At 42.3% G+C, this 19,870-nt stretch overlaps 1 protein-coding gene across 2 annotated transcripts in view; it reads right to left on the minus strand.

Annotated features, from left to right (window-relative positions):
• The window catches only part of grik5 (glutamate receptor, ionotropic, kainate 5), a gene marked incomplete at its 3' end in the record, with an annotated part of 124,014 nt that overhangs the window by 84,245 nt on the left and 19,899 nt on the right, over positions 1 to 19,870 (minus strand). For both annotated transcript variants that reach the window (XM_080425631.1, XM_080425630.1), the window contains exon 5: positions 4,198 to 4,376. In XM_080425631.1, coding sequence (XP_080281757.1) covers positions 4,198 to 4,376 — 179 coding nt within the window. The remainder of the gene's footprint in view (positions 1 to 4,197; positions 4,377 to 19,870) is intronic.

Here is a 19,870-nt window from a genome sequence, read left to right on the forward strand (position 1 = left end):
GTGTGTGTGTGTGTGTGTGTGTGTGTGTGTGTGTGTGTGTGTGTGTGTGTGTGTGTGTGTGTGTGTGTGTGTGTGATAGATGGAGAGAGAGAGAGAGAGAGAGAGAGAGAACAAAAAAGACAGTTGGGGGACAATGCAGGACAGAGGAGAGATAGAGAAAGAGAGAGAGAGGGAGGAAGAGAGAGAACATACGTTAATCACAGCCTTCCGTCATCAGGCAGAATGGTGGGACATTTGGCTGAGGGCGTGCGGTGAGGTGAGGTGTGGTGTGGTGCGGTGCGGTGCGGCCGCTCACATCCCCATATGCAGCCTCACACTGACTCACACAGTGCAGGTTGCTGCCGCTCCACCACAGCCCGCAGCCCTTTGGTACAGGACAGCCTATAACATCTGCACCGCATCCCCAATGAAGGAAGATGTTCTTTTGTGTGTCTGTGTGTCTCACACACACACACACACACACACACACACATGTGCTCGCACACACGCACGCACTCACGTGTGACGTTCCACTATACACTGTAAGTCATCGTTACTGCTTGTTGCAGACTCCCTCCGGTACAAACTGCTCTCTCTTTCTCTCTCCTTAAGAACTCCGCGGGCGCTGAATGTAAAAATAGATGTTATTTCTAAGAAAAACAATCGCAAATCTTGGTAGCCTCCGGACATTTTCGAGACATGTTTTTGGTGTCCGATAAGGCCCCGCGTTGCCCTTGACTAATGTAGCCTGAGTTTTCACCCATCGGGTACAATACAGAAAGGATAGCTTTTTGCATTCCCACGACTGTAGCCTACCGCATTGAAAGCCCAGGTCAGCATGCTGCTGCATGCTGTATGCGTGGGGGCCCCATGGAGAAGAAAATGCCAGCCCAGGGGTGAATAACGTGAATAATCATTGAATAGATTACTGTGTGCAGAACATACTGTATATTATATGCAGTCTAACTCCTGCATATAATAGCATGTGGAAGACTTTGGGCAGCAAAACCATATAGCCTTTGTGTGGAGTTATAGACCATAGGTTAGAATATTAAAAAGGCCATCGCATTGTTATGATACAGTGATGCATATACTGTACATCCACGTATAGAAGACTCGAGACAATAGCTTCCAGCACTTGACCGGCTTTTATTGTTGGTCAAGTGGCTAAGACCTTCGATTCTGAATGCGCATTTTGCCTTTAAAGAGGGTGATTCACAGTTGAAAAAACCCTCACTTACTTATCTTATATACTCGCGCTTTATGCAGCCCCTTGTTTCAGCCTCTGCCTGAACCCAGTGGTGGAAGAAGTATTCACATTTTTTACGTAAGTAAAAGTATCAATACCGCAGTATAGAAATCTATCTAAGTCTATTTCAAGCAAAAGTTTGGTATTAAAAATGTACTTTGAGTAAAAGTATAAAAGTGTTGGCATCAAAATATACTTAAAGTACCAAAAGTAAAAATACTCACAATGTTTTTTTTTGTTTTCAAATGTATAAAATGTGTACAAATCTTTTGAAAATAGCAGATCTATAAGCTCACAACGCGTCGCATGGCGACGCGTTGTGAGCTTGCAGATTGGCTGAAGTGGTTAATGCATACGTGTTTGTGGTGTCTGTCCGTGCACACATGAATTAAAAGTACCAGGAGGACTTCGGAGTGCTGGCTATTGCTTTCTTACTGTGAATCTTCGGCAAACTGCATTATATACAGACCGAGAAGTGCTCGTTTTTTGTTTTTCTACTTTAAATTCACAATGTAACTAGTAACTGAAATTGTCAAATAATTGTAATTAATAAGTAAAATATTTACCTCTGATGTGTAGTGGAGTAGTGAAGTAAAAGTATTGAAAATTGGAAATACTCCAGTAAAATACAAATACTACAGTACATATACTTAGTTACTTTCCACCACTGACGAGCCATGTTTGTTTCCTTCCTTTTGTGGTTGGATAGGAAGCGTGTACAGGCAATACGTGGGCAGAGCAGTTGACCACATAAAGGAATCCATCACCAGTTTGACGTCAGCACATTATGAAAGGAGAGAAAAACCTTGGACCCCTATTGTAGCATTCAGAGCAGTCTGAATTTTTAGCTTTTTGCTCACAGGGATAACTTTATCATTCGAAGCTCACAGGAATGAACCATCAGAAACTTTGCTTACATATTGTCTCTGTCGGGGTGGAAACCGTTACTTTTCAGGATTAACCCATTAAGACCTGAAGCCGATTCTACAAATGTCTTCTAATTCCCAACAGTATTCTGAAAGAAAACGTATGTTTTCTATATCAGTGGTGCTCAAACTTTTTCATGTCAAGGACCCCCAAAATGATATGTGTTTGGTCGCGGACCACCATCTTGTTCCAGGGACCCCCGAGAAGCAAAGATATGAGTTAAAAATGTTCGCTTTAAAACAATATATATTCAAAGATTTTGCACACATTTTCACGATTTTTCAAAAATAGCAGATCTACAAGCTCGTAGCGCGGCACCGAGTGCCGCGCTACGAGCTTGTATATCTGCTATTTTTGAATAGCCAAAGTGTAAAATAATGCTTTTTAGAGTAGCAGATGCACAAGCTCAAAACGTTTGGAGCTTTTGTGTATCAGCTACTTTTGATGCTTTTGTGTGACGCTGTAGTACGATCAAGTAGGGACATCAATTTACTAAAAACAAAAAGTTAGAAAATGGAGATATGGAGGTTTCTGCCCGACAGCTACATAATATGAACATCTGACATTGTGATAACATATATTATATTATACAAGATAAAGAAAAGCAAAATAAGCCCCTTTTAACCCATTAAGACCTGAAGACGATTCTACAAAATGTCTTCTAAATCCCAACAGTTTAAAAAAAACACGTATGTTGCTATGTCAGTGGTTCTCACACTTTTTCATAATTGTCAAGGACCCCTGAAATTATATGTATTTGGCCGCGGACCCCCCATCTCAAAATATCTTGTTCCAGGGACCCCCAGAAGCAAAGATTGTTGTTAACATGTTCGCTTTAAAACATATTATTATACTCAAAGATTTCCACACATTTTCACGATTTCTCAAAAATAGCAGATCTACAAGCTCGTGAGCTTGTAGATCTGCTATTTTTGAATAGCCAAATTGTAAAATGATGCTTTTTTAGCTCAAATCAAAAAGTGACACAGATACGTTCCCGGTCTTAATGGGTTAACGAGACACGGATCGAATTCTGCCAGCGACTCCCATTTTACCGACTCCCTCCAGTAGCGTAGACCATCCATCGTGAATTCACTAAATACAAAGTGGAGTAGACTCGACCCACTTTACTTGAAACAACCTCTAGCCAAGGAATGAGTTATGACTGAGCCCATAGGCAAGAATACATAAACAAGGCTATCCCCCATTATTGTGTTACAGTGAAGTATAGGTTCACTCTCCTCCGCGCGCCGTAGCGTAGTATATTCTCCACAACAAGCCGTTGACGCTAAAGCAGTTAAGTCCTCCGGGCTATGCACCCACATCATGTACCCATATGTACAGTAACTGGCTCTCTCCTTCACATGTCTCCCACACTGAATCAGTGTGGGGTCTTAAAGTCAGGTCCGGGGACCCCTGGGTGGTCCTTGAGGAGGTTCCACGGGTTCCCCAGGAAAGTTATCATATATAACATCAAAATCAGTTTAATCACTTCGACCCTGTTCATACTTTGGCTATTCAAAAATAGCCGATTTGGAAGCTTTTTTCTTTTTTTTCTTTTTTCTTCTTTTTTCTTTTCTTTAAAATGTTTTATCCCACGATTTTGTAACCCATTTCTTTCACCCAGTGCCAATTGTCTAAGTAATCCTGGGCGCTACACTCCCTCTGCCAGCCTAGGGAGAGCCTAGAGCCGAGCTCATGCCTCCTTCAATGCATGAGAGCTAGCAAGCCGCTTCTTATCACCTATTTGCAAGCTTACGACGGGTCACGATGCGACGTGTCGAGAGCTCGCAGATTCGCTGGTTTCTAAAACATTTTTGGAGTGAATAATTTTTGACAGAATGTACTCAAATCTTCTCTTATGGGGGATCCCTGGCACAAACTCTTTTCAGACCGCGACCAAATACATATCAGTTTGGGTGATCCTTGGCATGAAATGTTTGAGTACCACTGCACAGAAACAGGGGAGTGGACTCCCCCCCCCCCCCCCCCCCCGCTGTCCATTAAAACCCAACCCCCCATGGTGACGGCTGACCCCTGACCTTCTTGAGGATGAGATAGGAGACGGAGGCGTTGGCGTCGATAATGATGGTCGCCACTTTGTCATCCCGGATCTCCTTGAGCAGAGGGGTGGGGTCCAGGTTGTCATCCAGCATCCTGATTGACAGCGTCTCCCTGGAGATGAGGAAGCGACGCACCAGCTCCTCCAATCGCAGCAGACCTGCGGAGCGGACGGGAAGAAACGGAACTCGATTCAGGATTCATTTGTGTGAAAATTGCACGTTGTCAGTAAATAGGACGGCCTCACCGCGCCTCACCTCAAGTGAAGGACTCATGTGTAGTAAGAGTTAATGAGGGGGAAATTTTTTTTGTGCACATTTTACCACGTGTCAACCAGTGTTGATTTCGTCGACTAAAACTATGACGAAGAATGTTCGTCAACTACCTTTTTTCACTGACAAAAACCAAATAAAAACTAAGCTACGATGACTAAAACTAAGACTAAATATATTGACAATTTCGTCAACAAATAAAAACTAGATGAAAATGTTAGGGAGGAACTAGTGGAGAATTGAGATGCAGTAGAACTAAAAGACAGGTCATTTTATGTTTGGTTACGCTTAGGCGTTGCGCTCTGAAAATAGCCGATCTACAAGCTCTCAACGCGCCGCGCTGCGACGCGTTGTGAGCTTGTAGATCGGCTATTTTCTAGCCTCGCGTAGCCAGACTATATCACTGCGTGGATATGAGTCTGGTGCCTCTATGAGGAAGTTTTTTTTCCCAAGGGGGCGGCATCAAAACAATGGCTCTGGACGCAATTGGTTAGACCTACAACCATCTACCAATCACAGTCTCCCATATTTGAATACTGGGCCCTGATTGGTCACCCCAGACTTCTGGAGCAGGAAATGAATTCCCAATGGAGCGGTGCCAGACCCAAATCGCAGAGGGCATTTTTTTTTTGCACTGGCAGATTCGTCTGTGTAAAATCAGCCATTACGACGCCATCAAGGCAGTGAAGGCACCGCCAAAACACATTTTTTTGTCAACTAAATCAACTGTAGATTTAGTCGACTATAATCTTATGATATTTAGTCAACTAAAACTAGAACATTTCAGATAACTAATATATGACTAAAACAACATGGAATTTTATTCAAAAGACTATGACTAAAACTAAATCAAAATTTGCTGTCAAAATCAACTCTGGTGTCAAAAAAGTTGCAACTTGGCGTAGTTCCAAAGAGTAGCAGCACTTGTTGAGGGACGGCAGTAACTCAGGAGGTAGAAAGTGGCCGTTTAGTAAAAGCAGGTTCTTGAGCAAGACACTGAACCCCAAACTGCTCCCGATGAGCAGGTTGGTGCCTTGCACACCGTCGGTGTGTGAATGGGTGAATGTAATGCAACATTGTAAAGAGCTTTGGATAAAGGCGCTATATAAATGCACATAAATTTACCATTTATGTGTGAATATGAAGGAAATGGAGGGGGGGAAAAGCACATTAAAAACTCTGTGAATCATACAAGGTTCCTGAGATACCCTGAGAACATGAAAGACAGAAAAGAGGGCCCAGAGACGCAGGGCAAAGCGTACCGAGGATAGTATACTACTAGAGACAATTTATCCACTTCAACTGAAACCCTCATCCACCTACTGGAGTGTATAACGGCCAACGCCGGTGGAGACCGTGCTCTTGACTTCCTGAGGCAGTAGGCACACACAGTCCGCCACGTTGGTCGTTCCAAAAGAAATGGAGTCCCCACGCTCGCTAATTGTAATTCTATAGTAAACCCCCGTAGGCCCGTAGCTATGTAAATAAGTGGCGGGGCATGCATCTGGGGAATGAGAGGGAGGAGGAGCAGAGTAAGAGACCCTACAGCGGTAGAGGGTCTTCTCTGCAAGCGGTGGGGTAATCACTGAACCAGGCCAAAACTTTAATTAGTTTTTCAGGAAGTGGGGGGAGAGAGAGAGAGAGAGAGAGACAAATCAATGTACTTTACAGCTGTTTCAGTACTCTCCTGCTCTCTATCCATACCACCCCCCCCCTCTCTCTCTCCCTCGTGCATACGCTCCTCTCCTTCTACACTTCCACTCTCTCACTCTTTCGTTCGTTTTTGGCTTTCCACCGTGCATCCTCTGTCTGGAAGCTTTCTCGCTCCCTTTGCTCAGACACGTAAACACACAGAAGCTCTCTCTCTCTCTCTCTCTCTCTCTCTATCCATATCTCTCTCTCTTTAGGAGACAATAGCATTTAGTGTAAAGCGAAAACAGAAAAGTAACTAGCATACAGCCCTGAGGTACCAGCCAAGTAGGGTTTAAGTGGTTAACGTCAAATAAAACAAAACAACCAAGCGCCGCCCAACGAGGTCAATGGTCAGGTCCTACTACAGTGACGAGTTGAGCAACATATGACCAAGTGTCACACCTAAAACAACAACAACAACAGCTACTAATAAGTACATTACTCAAGTAAATGTACTCAGTTACTGTCACCACTGCAAAAGACATGTAGGAATTAGGAAATCACACAAAACCTCTGACTCACAATCAGTTACTAACAGCATGTCTATGAGTGAATGGTAGCGGGGCTACTAGCCCAGGCTGCTGGCAGAATTACGTCAATTAACGTCATGATTATAATATCACTGTTGTCGGGCAGATATCTCGTACGTCCAAAACCGTTACTTGTCAGGAAATGGGAAAAAATAGCCTGTGTTTGAATGGATCCAATGTAGTTATTATTTAGTCATAAGCTCTTGTCAATACTTTTCATTGCTTCAATATTTATAGACAGACTTTCACTGTGACTTAAAAGAAATTCAAAAATAGCCGATCTACAAGAAACTTTTGCTACTTTTGTGTGACGCTGTAGTATGATGAAGCAGGGTAATTAACAAGAAAAACATAAAAAGTTGAAATTATGGACATACAGTGCAAGGTTTCTACCCGTAACCCGACAGCAACGATATGCTGGTGTTGTGGCGTTGCACAGACGAGCCCAATCACCTCACGTCTGTACATGTGTTGCTCATGACCTGCTGGCCCTGTGAAAGAGACGTGTCACACAATGTCACTCGCCTCGCAGGCAACAAGGCAAAGTGTCGTGCCGGGATGAACAGAAACGAAAGCTACCAGCAATCAGTAAGCTATCGGTTAAGTGTCTAATGTGCTGTCTGCTTCAAATGATTTGACTGACATTGTCAACCAGTAGGCGTCTTACCCAACACCATGGGTCTACATTTCTGAATGCAAGAGTAGATGTGATAGTTATATTGACTTAACATACCACACAGAAAATATCATTTCATGTATTACCCACTTAAACCTGCTTCTTAGTGAAACGGACTGAGTTACAACTGTACTTTGGTCTCCTCTTGTTTCCTTCAACACCAAATCTCTTTGGCAGAAATAGCGATCAACAATTGCTATTTCTTGCAATGGTTTAAAATAAGGTTCCGGAATGCAGCTTTCAGTACTGTTTATCAAAGCGGACTGGTGGTAAACATTGTCTGATGTTTTCAACCTCTGCAAAGGCAGAAGAGATCACAGGAAATAACACTCCCACTCACTGCACACGCACTCTGACACATGCACGTGAATGTGTGCACGCTCACACACACACACACTGACACATCCACGTGAATGTGTGCACGCACACACACACTGACACATCCACGTGAATGTGTGCACGCTCACACACACTGACACATCCACATGACTGTGTGCGTGCACACACACACACACACACACACACACACACACACACACACACACACACACACACACACAACTGACACATCCACGTGAATGTGTGCACGCACCCGCCCACCCACGTTGAACCCCTTTAACCCTGGCTTTCCTGGTTTGGCCGTGTCATTATATGTGGAATTAAAACAAACAAATAGTAACAGGTAATAATGATAATGATAATGATAATGATTTTATTTGTATAGCGCTTTTCTAAACAATGTTCCAAAGTGCTTTACAGACATGTCAAAACAAGTAATAAAAACAACCAAGCAATAGTAACAACATGACACAACAACAATATACAGCAATAAAGTGACAGTTAAAAGCAAATAGACTTAAGAAAAACATTTAGCATACAGGTGTGTTTTCAGGAGAGATTTAAAAGAAAGCACCAATTGTGCCAGCCTCAGCTTCTCGGGGAGGGCGTTCCAGAGCCCAGGGGCCCGGATTGAAAAAGCCCGCTCACCCCGGGTAACAAGGTTTGCTGTAGGAGCGACCAACAGAGCCTTGCCTGAGGATCTTAAGTTACGCTCCGGCTTGTAGGGCTCCAACACATCACAAATATACTTGGGAGCCTGTCCATGCAGGGCTTTAAAAGTAATGAGTAAAATCTTAAAATCGCTTCTTGCGCTAACAGGTAGCCAATGGAGAGCCGCCAATATAGGGGTGATATGGTCACGCCTCCTAGTATTAGTTAAAAGCCTAGCGGCAGAGTTTTGAACTAGTTGTAGACGGGATAAAACTTTTTTGCTCAGGCCGGAGTATAAGGAATTGCAGTAGTCTAATCTGAAGGCATGAATGACTATTGACTGACAGAAACTATTTGATTTTGGCTATATTCCTTAATTGAAAGTAACATGATTGGACAGTTTTTGTTACCTGTAGGTTGAAGGAGAGGTTGGAGTCAAACATCACGCCTAGGTTAGGTAATAGAACTAAGCGATTTAGTCAATTATTTAAAAAAATTACAATCGATCATTAGATTTTTTGTATTGATCCCTATTCTGGGCATGCCATTGTAGGCGAAAAGTGCCAATAAATGGAAAATGCACAAGCTCACAACGCATCGCGCTGTGAGCTTGTAGATTGGCCATTTTCACAAAAAAGTATAAAATAACACTTGTGGTTAATCAATTCATTGATCAATACAGCCCTACAAACAAACAAACTAACGACATGACACATTGTGAGCTTGTAGATCTATTTTTGAAATAATTAAAACATTTTGTAGTTAAGTGGTTCGGTGGTTAAGTGGTTAAACCGCCCCCACCGCCTACACACACACACACACACACACACACACACACACACACACACACACACACACACACACACACACACACACACACACACACACACACACACACACACACACACACACACACACACACACACACACACACACACACACACACACACACAATGTCGAATTTGAATCCTGAAAAGTAACAGTTTTGGACATATAAGGGTTTCCACTCGACAGAGACAATATATATATATATATATATATATATTGAGAGAGAAATGGGAATTCAAAAATATGTTTTAAAGATACTTTAACCCATTAAGACCTGAGGTTCCGATTCTACAAATGCCTTCTAAATCCTAACAGTTTTTTTTTTAAAACGTATGTTACTATGTCAGTGGTTCTCAAACTTTTTCACGCCAAGGACCCCAAAATATATATGGCCAAGGACCCCCATCTCAAAATATTTTGTTCCAGGGACCCCAAGAAGCAAAGATTTGAGTTACAAATGTTCGCTTTGAAAATATACATATATTCAAAGATTTGCACACATTTTCACGATTTTTCTAAAATAGCAGATCTACAAGCTCGTAGCGCGGCACTCGGTGCCGCGCTACGAGCTTGTAGATCTGCTATTTTTGAATAGCCGAAGTGTAAAATAATGCTTTTTAGCTCAAATGAAAAAATGAGACATAATATGCGTCCCCGGTCTTAACACATTGAATGCCAGTCGCGTAGATCTACGCGAACCTATTTAAAGCCGCAGCGTGCCAGTCGCGTAGATCTACGCGAACCGCCGATTCCCATTGAAATTGCCCCAGGTGCACTTTCCGAATTTTTTTGATCCATTTCCGTTTCCGGTTTCCGGTCGGAAACAGAATTATTCGGGTTCCGTTTTTTTCGATCGTATCCGCTTCCTGTCTGGGATCCTGTTTAAAACTCGATTTTCTCGGTTGTTGTTTTTCTCCTCGCTGATCACTGTTTAGCGTTGATCCACTGTATCTTCAAGATGGCGGCTCGCATTTGGAAACTATTTTCGCTGGCCGTTTCTCACAGATCCGCTGTGTGTTTAGAACCAAATGAACGCGCACTTTTAACTTATTTAGCGAGGTCTGTGGCGACATGAAAAAAACAAAAAAACAACAATAAAACGCTGGCACTGGTGAGTACATTATGAGATTAAACTCTGGCATGGAATGTGTTAAAGGGTTAAAATATATTTTCGGCAACGGAAAGGAAAATGAAATGACAGCTTCCTTTCACGGCTTTCGGAAGGTGTAGTTCCAGACTCTATATATATATATACCGTATGTAGCATATCAGAGATCGTGGAATAGTAGTCAAGTAAAGGTACGTACTGTACTGTACCTCAAAATTGTGCCCGAGAACGGTACTTGAGTAAATGTACTTAGCTACTTCCACCACCACTATACAGTCCACATCAAGCCCACACAAGCATTCAGCGTGTGGAACAAGCCTGTTGAGTGGCAGTTAGTACCTATTCTGTAGCCATGGCAACCGGCTCCATGGCGATAGATAGCGCAAGCCAAGTGGGTCAGAGTCTGTGAGTGCGATAACCTTGTAGAGATCACCTTCAAGCCAAAAATAATACATACATACACACACACACACACAGGCACGCACAGACCCACAGACCCACCTACACACACACACACACACACACACACACTCTCTCACACACACACGACACACGACACAACGCAATCTCAACATCAGTAATAATAACTGCATCGCTGTTTTCCAAAGTCTGGTCTAGGACCCCACCAGGGATCCAAATGGACCCTCATGGGTCTGCAACTCTGAGAGTGTTCAAATCTACACTGTAGAATTGTCAGTGTAACTCTGAGAGTGTGCAAATTGGCTCTCAATGTCTGGTCTGGGGACCAACCGGCGGTCCAAACGGACCCTTATGGGTCTGCAGACTGGGGTTCTAGTATAGCTTATAGCTCGGTGATTCTCAAACTTTTCAAGTTCAAGGACACCCCTATTTGACATTGTATATAGGAGGAGAGGAGAGGAGAGGAGAGGAGAGGAGAGGAGAGGAGAGGAGAGGAGAGGAGAGGAGAGGAGAGGAGAGGAGAGGAGAGGAGAGGCGAGGAAGATAAGACCATTGTTCATCCCGTGGGGGAAACTCAGTCGCCAGAGGCAGCAGTTTAGATACAGTTGCAGGGCAAGAGAAAGTATACTGTAGATACACCAGAGTAAAAAGACATCACACTCAAAAGAATCACCATCAATAATGAACAAAAGAGCTTCCATAGTGCAGGACAAAAGGAACAATGAGAGAATGCACAGTGAGCATGTCAGATACTGCTAATGAACTGAGGTTACTTCCCAGCAATTAAGTTCTATTGAAAAGCCCAACGGAAGCCCATTCCATAGCATTTGTTTAATCTCTGGGGTTAGGGTTCTACGCTGTTAAACTCCTCAGTGTTCATTTAACTCTGAGAGACTAGGAATGGAACCAAATGAACCTGTAAGGCAGTGGTTCTCAATGTGGGCTCCATTTTTAACCACGTTAAGCATATTTTATGCTTTGGCTATTCAAGAATCGTGAACATTTGTGCAAATCTTTGTTATATATATTCTTTAAAAGTATTTTTTACACAAATCTTCTCTTCTGGTGGTCCTTTGCATGAAACATTTTCAGATGGGGGTTCACGGCAAAAATCCTCGACTTGAAAAGGTTTGAGAACCACTTCTGTAAGGGGTGACGGTTAAGGTCCTTACACACCGGGGCGATTTTTTCGTGCGAATAATACGCTTTTTTTTAAAACCTTATAAAGTCAATGCAAGCGTACATGGCGCGAAAAAGCGGAAAAGCGAAGCGAAAAAGCGTCTTTTAATTATTCGGAACGAGTCAGAATTTTGCGTATATTCGCACATTCGCCGGTGTGTAACCGCCTTTAGGGTTCAGCAGGGGACAGCTGAAAAACAAGCGAGCTGATAATGAAAACACATCTATCACATGAATCAATTATTCACAATGGGGCTTTGTTTGCTGTGGTTTTCTTAATGCTCAGTTGAAAAGGGCCTAAGACCTAAATCTACCCCCCCCCCACCTTTTTTTTTTAACACTCCAGTGATAAAGTGTACTTAGATGCTGAGTGTCCTACTTTTTTATTTTCCCCATTTCCTCCCCCTCTCTCTCCAGTAATACTGAGCTCCTGGTTGGGTTGATGTGGACTGTCGGGGGCTTGGCACAGTTTGATTCAGAGCAGGGAGTGATTATTGTATGAAAAATGAGTTTGGTTTGGATGGGCAAAGAGGGTGAAGGCACAGCGGTACCGCCACGTGACATACGCGCAGTAACGCGCGCTACAAGTACATCTTAGGAGCTAAAATTGGCGCATAAGTGTGATTGTACCCTTATTTAGTCATTGTACATGCCAACTCTCAATTTCCCCCACAGATGTGTGGGACGTCACTGTCACTGTTGAGCCCTACAGTCGATCACGTGGGAGGGTGTAGACAAGCACGTGTCTCCTCCAATACACATGAAGTCGCCTGCCGCTTCTTTTCGCCTGGCTGACAGTGAGGAGTTTCACCAGGAGGGCGTGGCACAAACCAAGGGCCCAGCATTCGGCTTTGAAATTGAGTCTAGATAGGAAATGACAGTTCATATGAATGGCCTGTAGTTTCGCTGTTTTACCCCTGCTGGTGTCAGAAAAAGAAATTCTCCATCCAAGTGGGTGGGTTTTTGACGAACTTTAGACTTGATTTTCTTACCTCAATAAACATTGTCATAAATACTATATGCTTCCAGTCGCTAGTTTTCAAATCTTCTTTCAATCGCCATGATATGCGTTTTGGTAAATTATGGTCCCATTTATTTGAAAATTGATGATAAAGTAGGGTATGCTGTAGGAGGGGCGGGATGATTTGATTGACAAACTACCCAACCAATAGCATTCATTTCCGGTTGCGCAGGATATGACGCGATATGACGCGATATAGAAAGATGGCGGATTTGAAATTGCTGAAAAATAGGCTTCATTTACTCTGTCCATCCTTTTTACAGTCTATGGGAGGAACACGCTATCCAACCTAGTTCCTCTCCCCCTGCTGAACAGACCAACAACGTGTAGGAATGGCAAGTGCAGTTAACAGAGATGGCCCTCATTGCCTGGCTTCCTGCCCCTGAACACAGCCAAACGTGTTCACTGGAGTGCCAACCCAGATGCACCACCTGGACGCCCCAGCACATACGTACATTTGAAAGCACTGAATGTATGGTAAATGCAGTCATGCACCACGTTGAGTAGTTCGAATGTTACACAAGGGACTCATATCATTATCATAACGATTGTTATGAAAGGAAACGCCCATACAGTCTACGACTGCCATTCCATCAACCCGATTCATATTTTCGAAAGATTGCTATTATGACCTTAACACAGCGAACAAGGACCGAGGATGATTGCTAAAAAGTAAGGGATGGAGTTTTCACATTCACAAATTGCAGCACCAAAACATTCAGTGCTTAGTGTTTTAAATACAGACGCCTGCTCCGTTTTTATGACAGGCAATGGAACATTAGACCTAAAATATAACAAATATATAGATACAATGTTGAAAATCATGATAGCATCCCTTTAAGATGACTCATGATTTGTTGTTATTGGGGAATATCCCTGAAGATTTTTTAACAAATGACAAATACCTAATCAAAATCTTTCTAGCAGCAGCAAGCAAGAAAGCGATCACGCGTCGCTGGTACCGACAGGATCCTCCAACCAAAGACAATTGGGTGGACATTGTAGGGGAAATCTACACTATGGAAAAACTAACTTTCATACTCAGACTACAAGAGGACAAGTTACACAAAAACGGAGAAAAGTGGTCTGTCTTCTTTCAGCCCATGGACAATGTATAACAAATATTTACTAGAGTAATAACTGTAACATTTGTTGAAAGCAGCCTTCTCTTTCTTTTTTTTTATTGTCTTTTTTTTTGTTCTGTCTTGTATTCTTGTATGTATGTTTGTCTTTTGAAAAACCTTTGTTCCAATAAAAATTGAGTTAAAAAAAAAAGATGACTTTCAATAGCAACCCAAAATAGTATACCAGTCAGATGCTTACAGTCAGACTCCACCTCACCACCTAGAACTTCATGCTCCCTGTACCTAACTACTTCTCTCTCGAATGAAGCTAGCAACTGAAGATATGGCTATACCACAGACATATCTTGGTCACTCTTTCGCATGATTTTGTTTCTTGCCCACAAATGTTGACAATGTTATTTAGACAGACGCTATAGGTTCATGGTTTACCTGGTATCCTGTAGTTTCAATGTTCAGACTGTCTCCGCCAGGCCGAAAGGCATGGCGAGAGAGTATGTTTTGCCCCCTGTCCGTCCGTCCGTCCGTCCGTGTGTCCGTCATTCTGTCTGTGTACAGCTAATCTCCGACACCGTTGGCTTGCTCGCAGCGGAACTGTGCACACACACTCCCTGGATGCCACAGCAGAACCTCTGCCCCAAATTTTTCACATGGGCCTTTTATAGCGCCACCAGGAGGCCGATTTGTGCAAAAGATATTTTTTGACAGTACTCCTACAGATTTTGTCCAAAAATCCCGCAAATCGGTACACAGTATCTCTATAGTCATTAAACAAAAAGAGTCTTTAAGATTTTTCATATTCCATCCTGATTGGCTAAAAATGGCTTCCAAAGTTTGCAGGAGTGCTCCGTTTTGAACAAAATGCCTCAAATCATGAACGCAGCATGCAATTTCCTTGAAATTTTGCACGCGTATTTCCACTATGCCGAGAAAGAAATGCCACTTGAAAATTTTCAAATCAGCCTCATGGTTGCGCTATAACAGGCCGATTCGTGTTTTTACCTATAACTGCACCGATCGGTGTAAAACTTTGTAAGCGCACTCCCTAGAGGTCAAAGAAAAACCCTTGCCCTGCATTTTTCACATCTGCCTTTTATAGCGCCACCAGGAGGCCGACTTATGTAAAACAATAGTTTTTATATTACTCCTTCCGATTGTATCCAAATCTCATGCAAATCGGTACACATGATCTCTATAGTCATGTGATCAAGACGGATGTGTTTGCTTTTTCATATTCCATCCTGATTGGCTAAGATTGGCATCTAAAGTTTGAAGTAGTGGCTTGTTTTGAACAAAATGCCGCAAATCATGAACGCAGCATCCGATTGCGGTCAAACTTTGAACGCACATTCACACTATGTTGAGGAGCAAATGCCACCCTTTTAACATTGGCCTGTTATAGCGCCACCAGCAGGTCTAATTTAATTAATTCATTAAATTAATTTAATTTTTTTGAACAAAATGCCTCAAATCATGAATGCAGTGTCCGATTGCCGTGCAAGGCCTAAGAACAAATGGCACCCTTTTCACATTGGCCTATTTTAGCGCCACCAGGAGGCCACAATAACCTACCTGACCTGGCGGAGACCTGTGCTCCGAGGAGCACTTTTTCTAGTTTAGATATTGTTTTTAGACAGATGCTAGGTTCATGGTTTACCTGGTATCCTATAGTTTCAATGTTCAGATTGCTATTTAAGAATATTGTTTTAGACAGAGGTTCATGGTTTACCTGGTATCCTAGTTTCTTGAGGCACCCACAGTGCTTTCTCTGCATTAATGCATGTGTTTATTTACCTCGCTTATTGTAAGTCCCTCTGGATGAGAGCATCTGCTAAATGCCTAAAATTGTAAACTGTGTAAATTGTGAAATGCATCATGGGAATTTTGTCTGTCAGTATGAATTATATTGTGAATATCGTTGTTTCCGTAGACCAGTGGTATCCAATCCAGCCCACTGCATCATTTTTTGGGGAGATGAGAGTAAAAGAAATGAAAATATTCATATCCGTATGGCAGGAGCTCTCTCTCCTCCCTTGCATCTGCCACACTGCTAACGCTGCCGTTGTGTGTGAACAACTGAACATGTAAAACAATGGAGGCAGCAGGTAACCAACCACCCACCCACTAAACACTAGGCCTGTCCCCGACTAAGGATTTGTTTAGTCGAATCTAATTGGCGACTAATTGTCAATAGTCGACTGGCAGTCGACTAATGCAAAAAAATAATAATAATAAATAAATAAACACTTTTTTTTCTCTTTTTTTTTGCCAAAATACATTTTATTTCAAAGGGCCATGTCTACACAGTTTGTTTTGCATCTCCAGCAGAGTTTCTAGTGTCTATCTATCTCTCTCTGGAAGAGGTTGCACATGAACTCTGCAGCCGCACTGAGGCGCTCCAACACAAACAATACCAATACAAAGACGAGGAATAAGAAGAATAAAGTGGAAGTTATTAAAAACTATTAAAAACATTTTTGGCCATAAAAAAAATTAAAAATATATATATATATATATATTTTCTTTTTCCTCGACTAGATTCGACTAAGAGACACGCAGTCGACTCGGACCCCCCGCGACTAACCAGTCGACTATTCGACTTAGTCGAGGTCAGGCCTACTAAACACCTACCACCAGGGGGCCCCGCCTACGTCATCTCACCCCTGTGCACGAGCGCTGCACTGAAGACCACGAGGGAGAGAGGGAATCGGGGACCTTGCAGGAGATTTTTTTTTTTACAGTCAACTAAAAGACAAAAGTGAAGTCATTTATTGCCTTCTCTATAAGCACCGAAATGACTCATGAAGCTCAGCTGGGAATTTTTTATTTATGTGCTGATGCATCTTTGACCGTCACCGAGTGGTTTGTGGAGCGCGGGCGCCGTGGTGTTACAGTATGTAGCAAATAGCCTGAAAATGGACAATAGCAGTGTATTAACCCATTAAGACATGAAGCCGATTCTACAAATGTCTTCTAAATCCTAACAGTATTCTGAAAAGACGTATGTTGCTATATCAGTGGTGCTAAAACTTTTTCATGTCAAGGACCCCCAAAATTATTATAGTATTTGGCCGCCGAGCCCCATCTCAAAATATTTTGTTCCAGGGACCCCCCAGAAGCAAAGATTTGAGTTACAAATGTTCGCTTTAAAGCAATATATTCAAAGATTTGCACACATTTTCACGATTTTTCAAAAATAGCAGATCTACAAGCTCATAGCGCGGCACTCGGTGCCGCGCTATGAGCTTGTATATCTGCTATTCTTGAATAGCCAAAGTGTTAAATAATGCTTTTTAGCTCAAATCAGATGCGTTCCAGGTCTTAATGGGTTAATCAAAACTGTTTATTTTATTACATCCTAAGAGGCCTCAACTATCAGCAATTTTGCGCTCTTTTGCCAAACTGAAGTCTACAGTACTTGAATGAAGCCGCCAGGGCAGGTACTCGCTTCTGCTGATTTATGCCCGACTGAGTACCCTTATTATTTATAATTACGTACCACCACTTACTGGTGACTCAAGGTACGCACGCACGCTGTCGTTTCCCCGGCGCTTTCAAGGCTGCCTGCGGCCACCTTGACCGAGTAAATCCCACAACAAATGATGGGTTTAATGTGGAGCAAACAGTCACCAGAGTTTCAAAGTTGCGTACGGTGATTAACTGCTAGGATATGAGGCCAAAAACCTTCACTACAGAAGATGAGGGGGAGTGTTCATGAACGGAGCACACATTTCAACCACATTCATAATTCATCATTTATAATATTATGATATTTAATCTTAAAGTGTTAGGCCAGTGGTTCCGAACCTTTTCTGGGTCAGGGCCCACTTGAAAGCCTGACCTACGACACAATACTAGAGGGAGCGACAACGATCTGGTACCACCCATTTATACAGTAGATCAAACAAGGGAGAATTCTCATTCTACTGCTGCCACCAACATGTGGAATGCCCTGACAGTGCTGACACCATCCCTTGAAAAATGTGGATCACTGGCTTCTTTCAAAACCTGAAAATGTATCTACAGTATCAGGAGACCACCAGGGGAGGTAAACACATGTTTCCCACAGAAAGGAGGTGACATTCACTGCTGAAATGTTATTTTCTTGGTTTTTGAGCGGTGCAACCGCTCCTATAAGAGGGTTTAGGACCCATCCATGGTGAAAGTTTTTCTTTCCGTTGTGAAAATTTGTCTTTCGCTGTGACGTCATGCTGTGGAAAACACGCCCATAGGCTAAGCTTTGCAGGACGCGCTGTGATTGGCTAGCGAGACACATGATGAAATTAATAATAATGTAAAAAAATTAAGCACGTCACTTCGCAGGACGTGCTGTGATTGGCTACCGAGATGCATGATGAAATTAATAACTCATAAATAGCACCGCTCACTTCACACTGTGTTTTTTTCTTCTCCTTTGTACATAGTTTTTTTATTTGTTGATGATATGTATTTTTGTGTTATTTTTATGCTATGTTGATGAATTGAATAGCCTGCATAGGACCACAATGGAAACGGGACTTTTTTTGTGTTCTCCTTTTAGCCTAAATGTCTTGTAATGTAATTTACATTTCTGACTAATAAAGTATTCAATCAATCAATCAATCAATCAATTAAAAAGCATTCACGGCCCACCCATCTGACCACTTAACACGACTACGGCAACATCCACATTTCTTTCATGACCAAAACCAAGTTCCATGATGTTTGTAGACCACCAGGCTTCAGATTAGAACCATGTTAACAGCGCCTAGACACGCTGAAAGGCCGTTGGATGCTTGGACACAACAGGCTGAAAGCTCCTGTACCCATCAGACAGTATGAAAATGCAAATGAAATATATCGTTGTTGTCGGGCAGGAACCTCCTATCTCCATATTCTACCTTGAAAGTGTTTTTTCATAAATTAACGCCCTACTTGATCACACAAAAGCATCAAAAGTAGCAGATCCACAAGCTCGAAACGCGGCGCTAGCTTGTAGATCCGCTATTTTTGATATTTTTGCATTTGAATCCCGAATTGTTTTGGACATACAGTATGAGGTTTCCACCCGACAGAGACGATATAGTATACACATTCGTGTTTAGTTCTACACCTGATATCAGTAGCAAAGAATGTTAACCATCATGTTTTGTGTGTTGGGAAGTAACTAAGTACATTTACTCAAGTACTGTACTTAAGTACAGTTTTGAGGTACTTTTACTTTACTGGAGTATTTCCGATTGTCAATACTTTTACTTCTACTCCACTACATCTCAGTGGCAAATATTGTACTTTTACTCCACTACAATTATTTGTAAACTTTAGTTACTAGTTACTTTTCAGATATAAATTATGATATTATGAAAAATACATTAACCACTTTAGCCCTATTTCATACATAGGCTATTTGAAAATAGCAGATCTAAAAGCTCACAACGCGTCGCATCGCGACGCGTTGTGAGCTTGTAGAGCTGCTATTTTTCTAACATTTTAGTACTTTTACTTTTGGTACTTTAAGTACATTTTGATGCCAATACTTTTGTACTTTTACTCAAGTAAATTTTCAATTCCGCACTATTACTTATAACAGCGTACTTCTACATTGCAGTATTGATACTTTTACTTAAGTAAAACATTTGAGTACTTTTTCCACCACTGGTTGTGACCAAATACTAAGACAGCATTCGAGCCTTTCAGCGAACGCACGCACGGACGAAAACTAATGGGGGCGCACAAAGTGCCATTTATTTTTGACCAGTCCTGCCCGCATGCTGAAATGGGTCTGACACCCCTGCGTATAGATAGACTATAATAGACATCAACAATTAACTGAAACGCACATCAACAGCATGACGTGTCCTTTTAAGAGCTGGGCTT

This window comes from Gymnoscopelus braueri (genome assembly GCF_963280865.1).
Source record: "Gymnoscopelus braueri genome assembly, chromosome: 4".
NCBI classification, from domain to species: Eukaryota; Metazoa; Chordata; class Actinopteri; order Myctophiformes; family Myctophidae; genus Gymnoscopelus; species Gymnoscopelus braueri.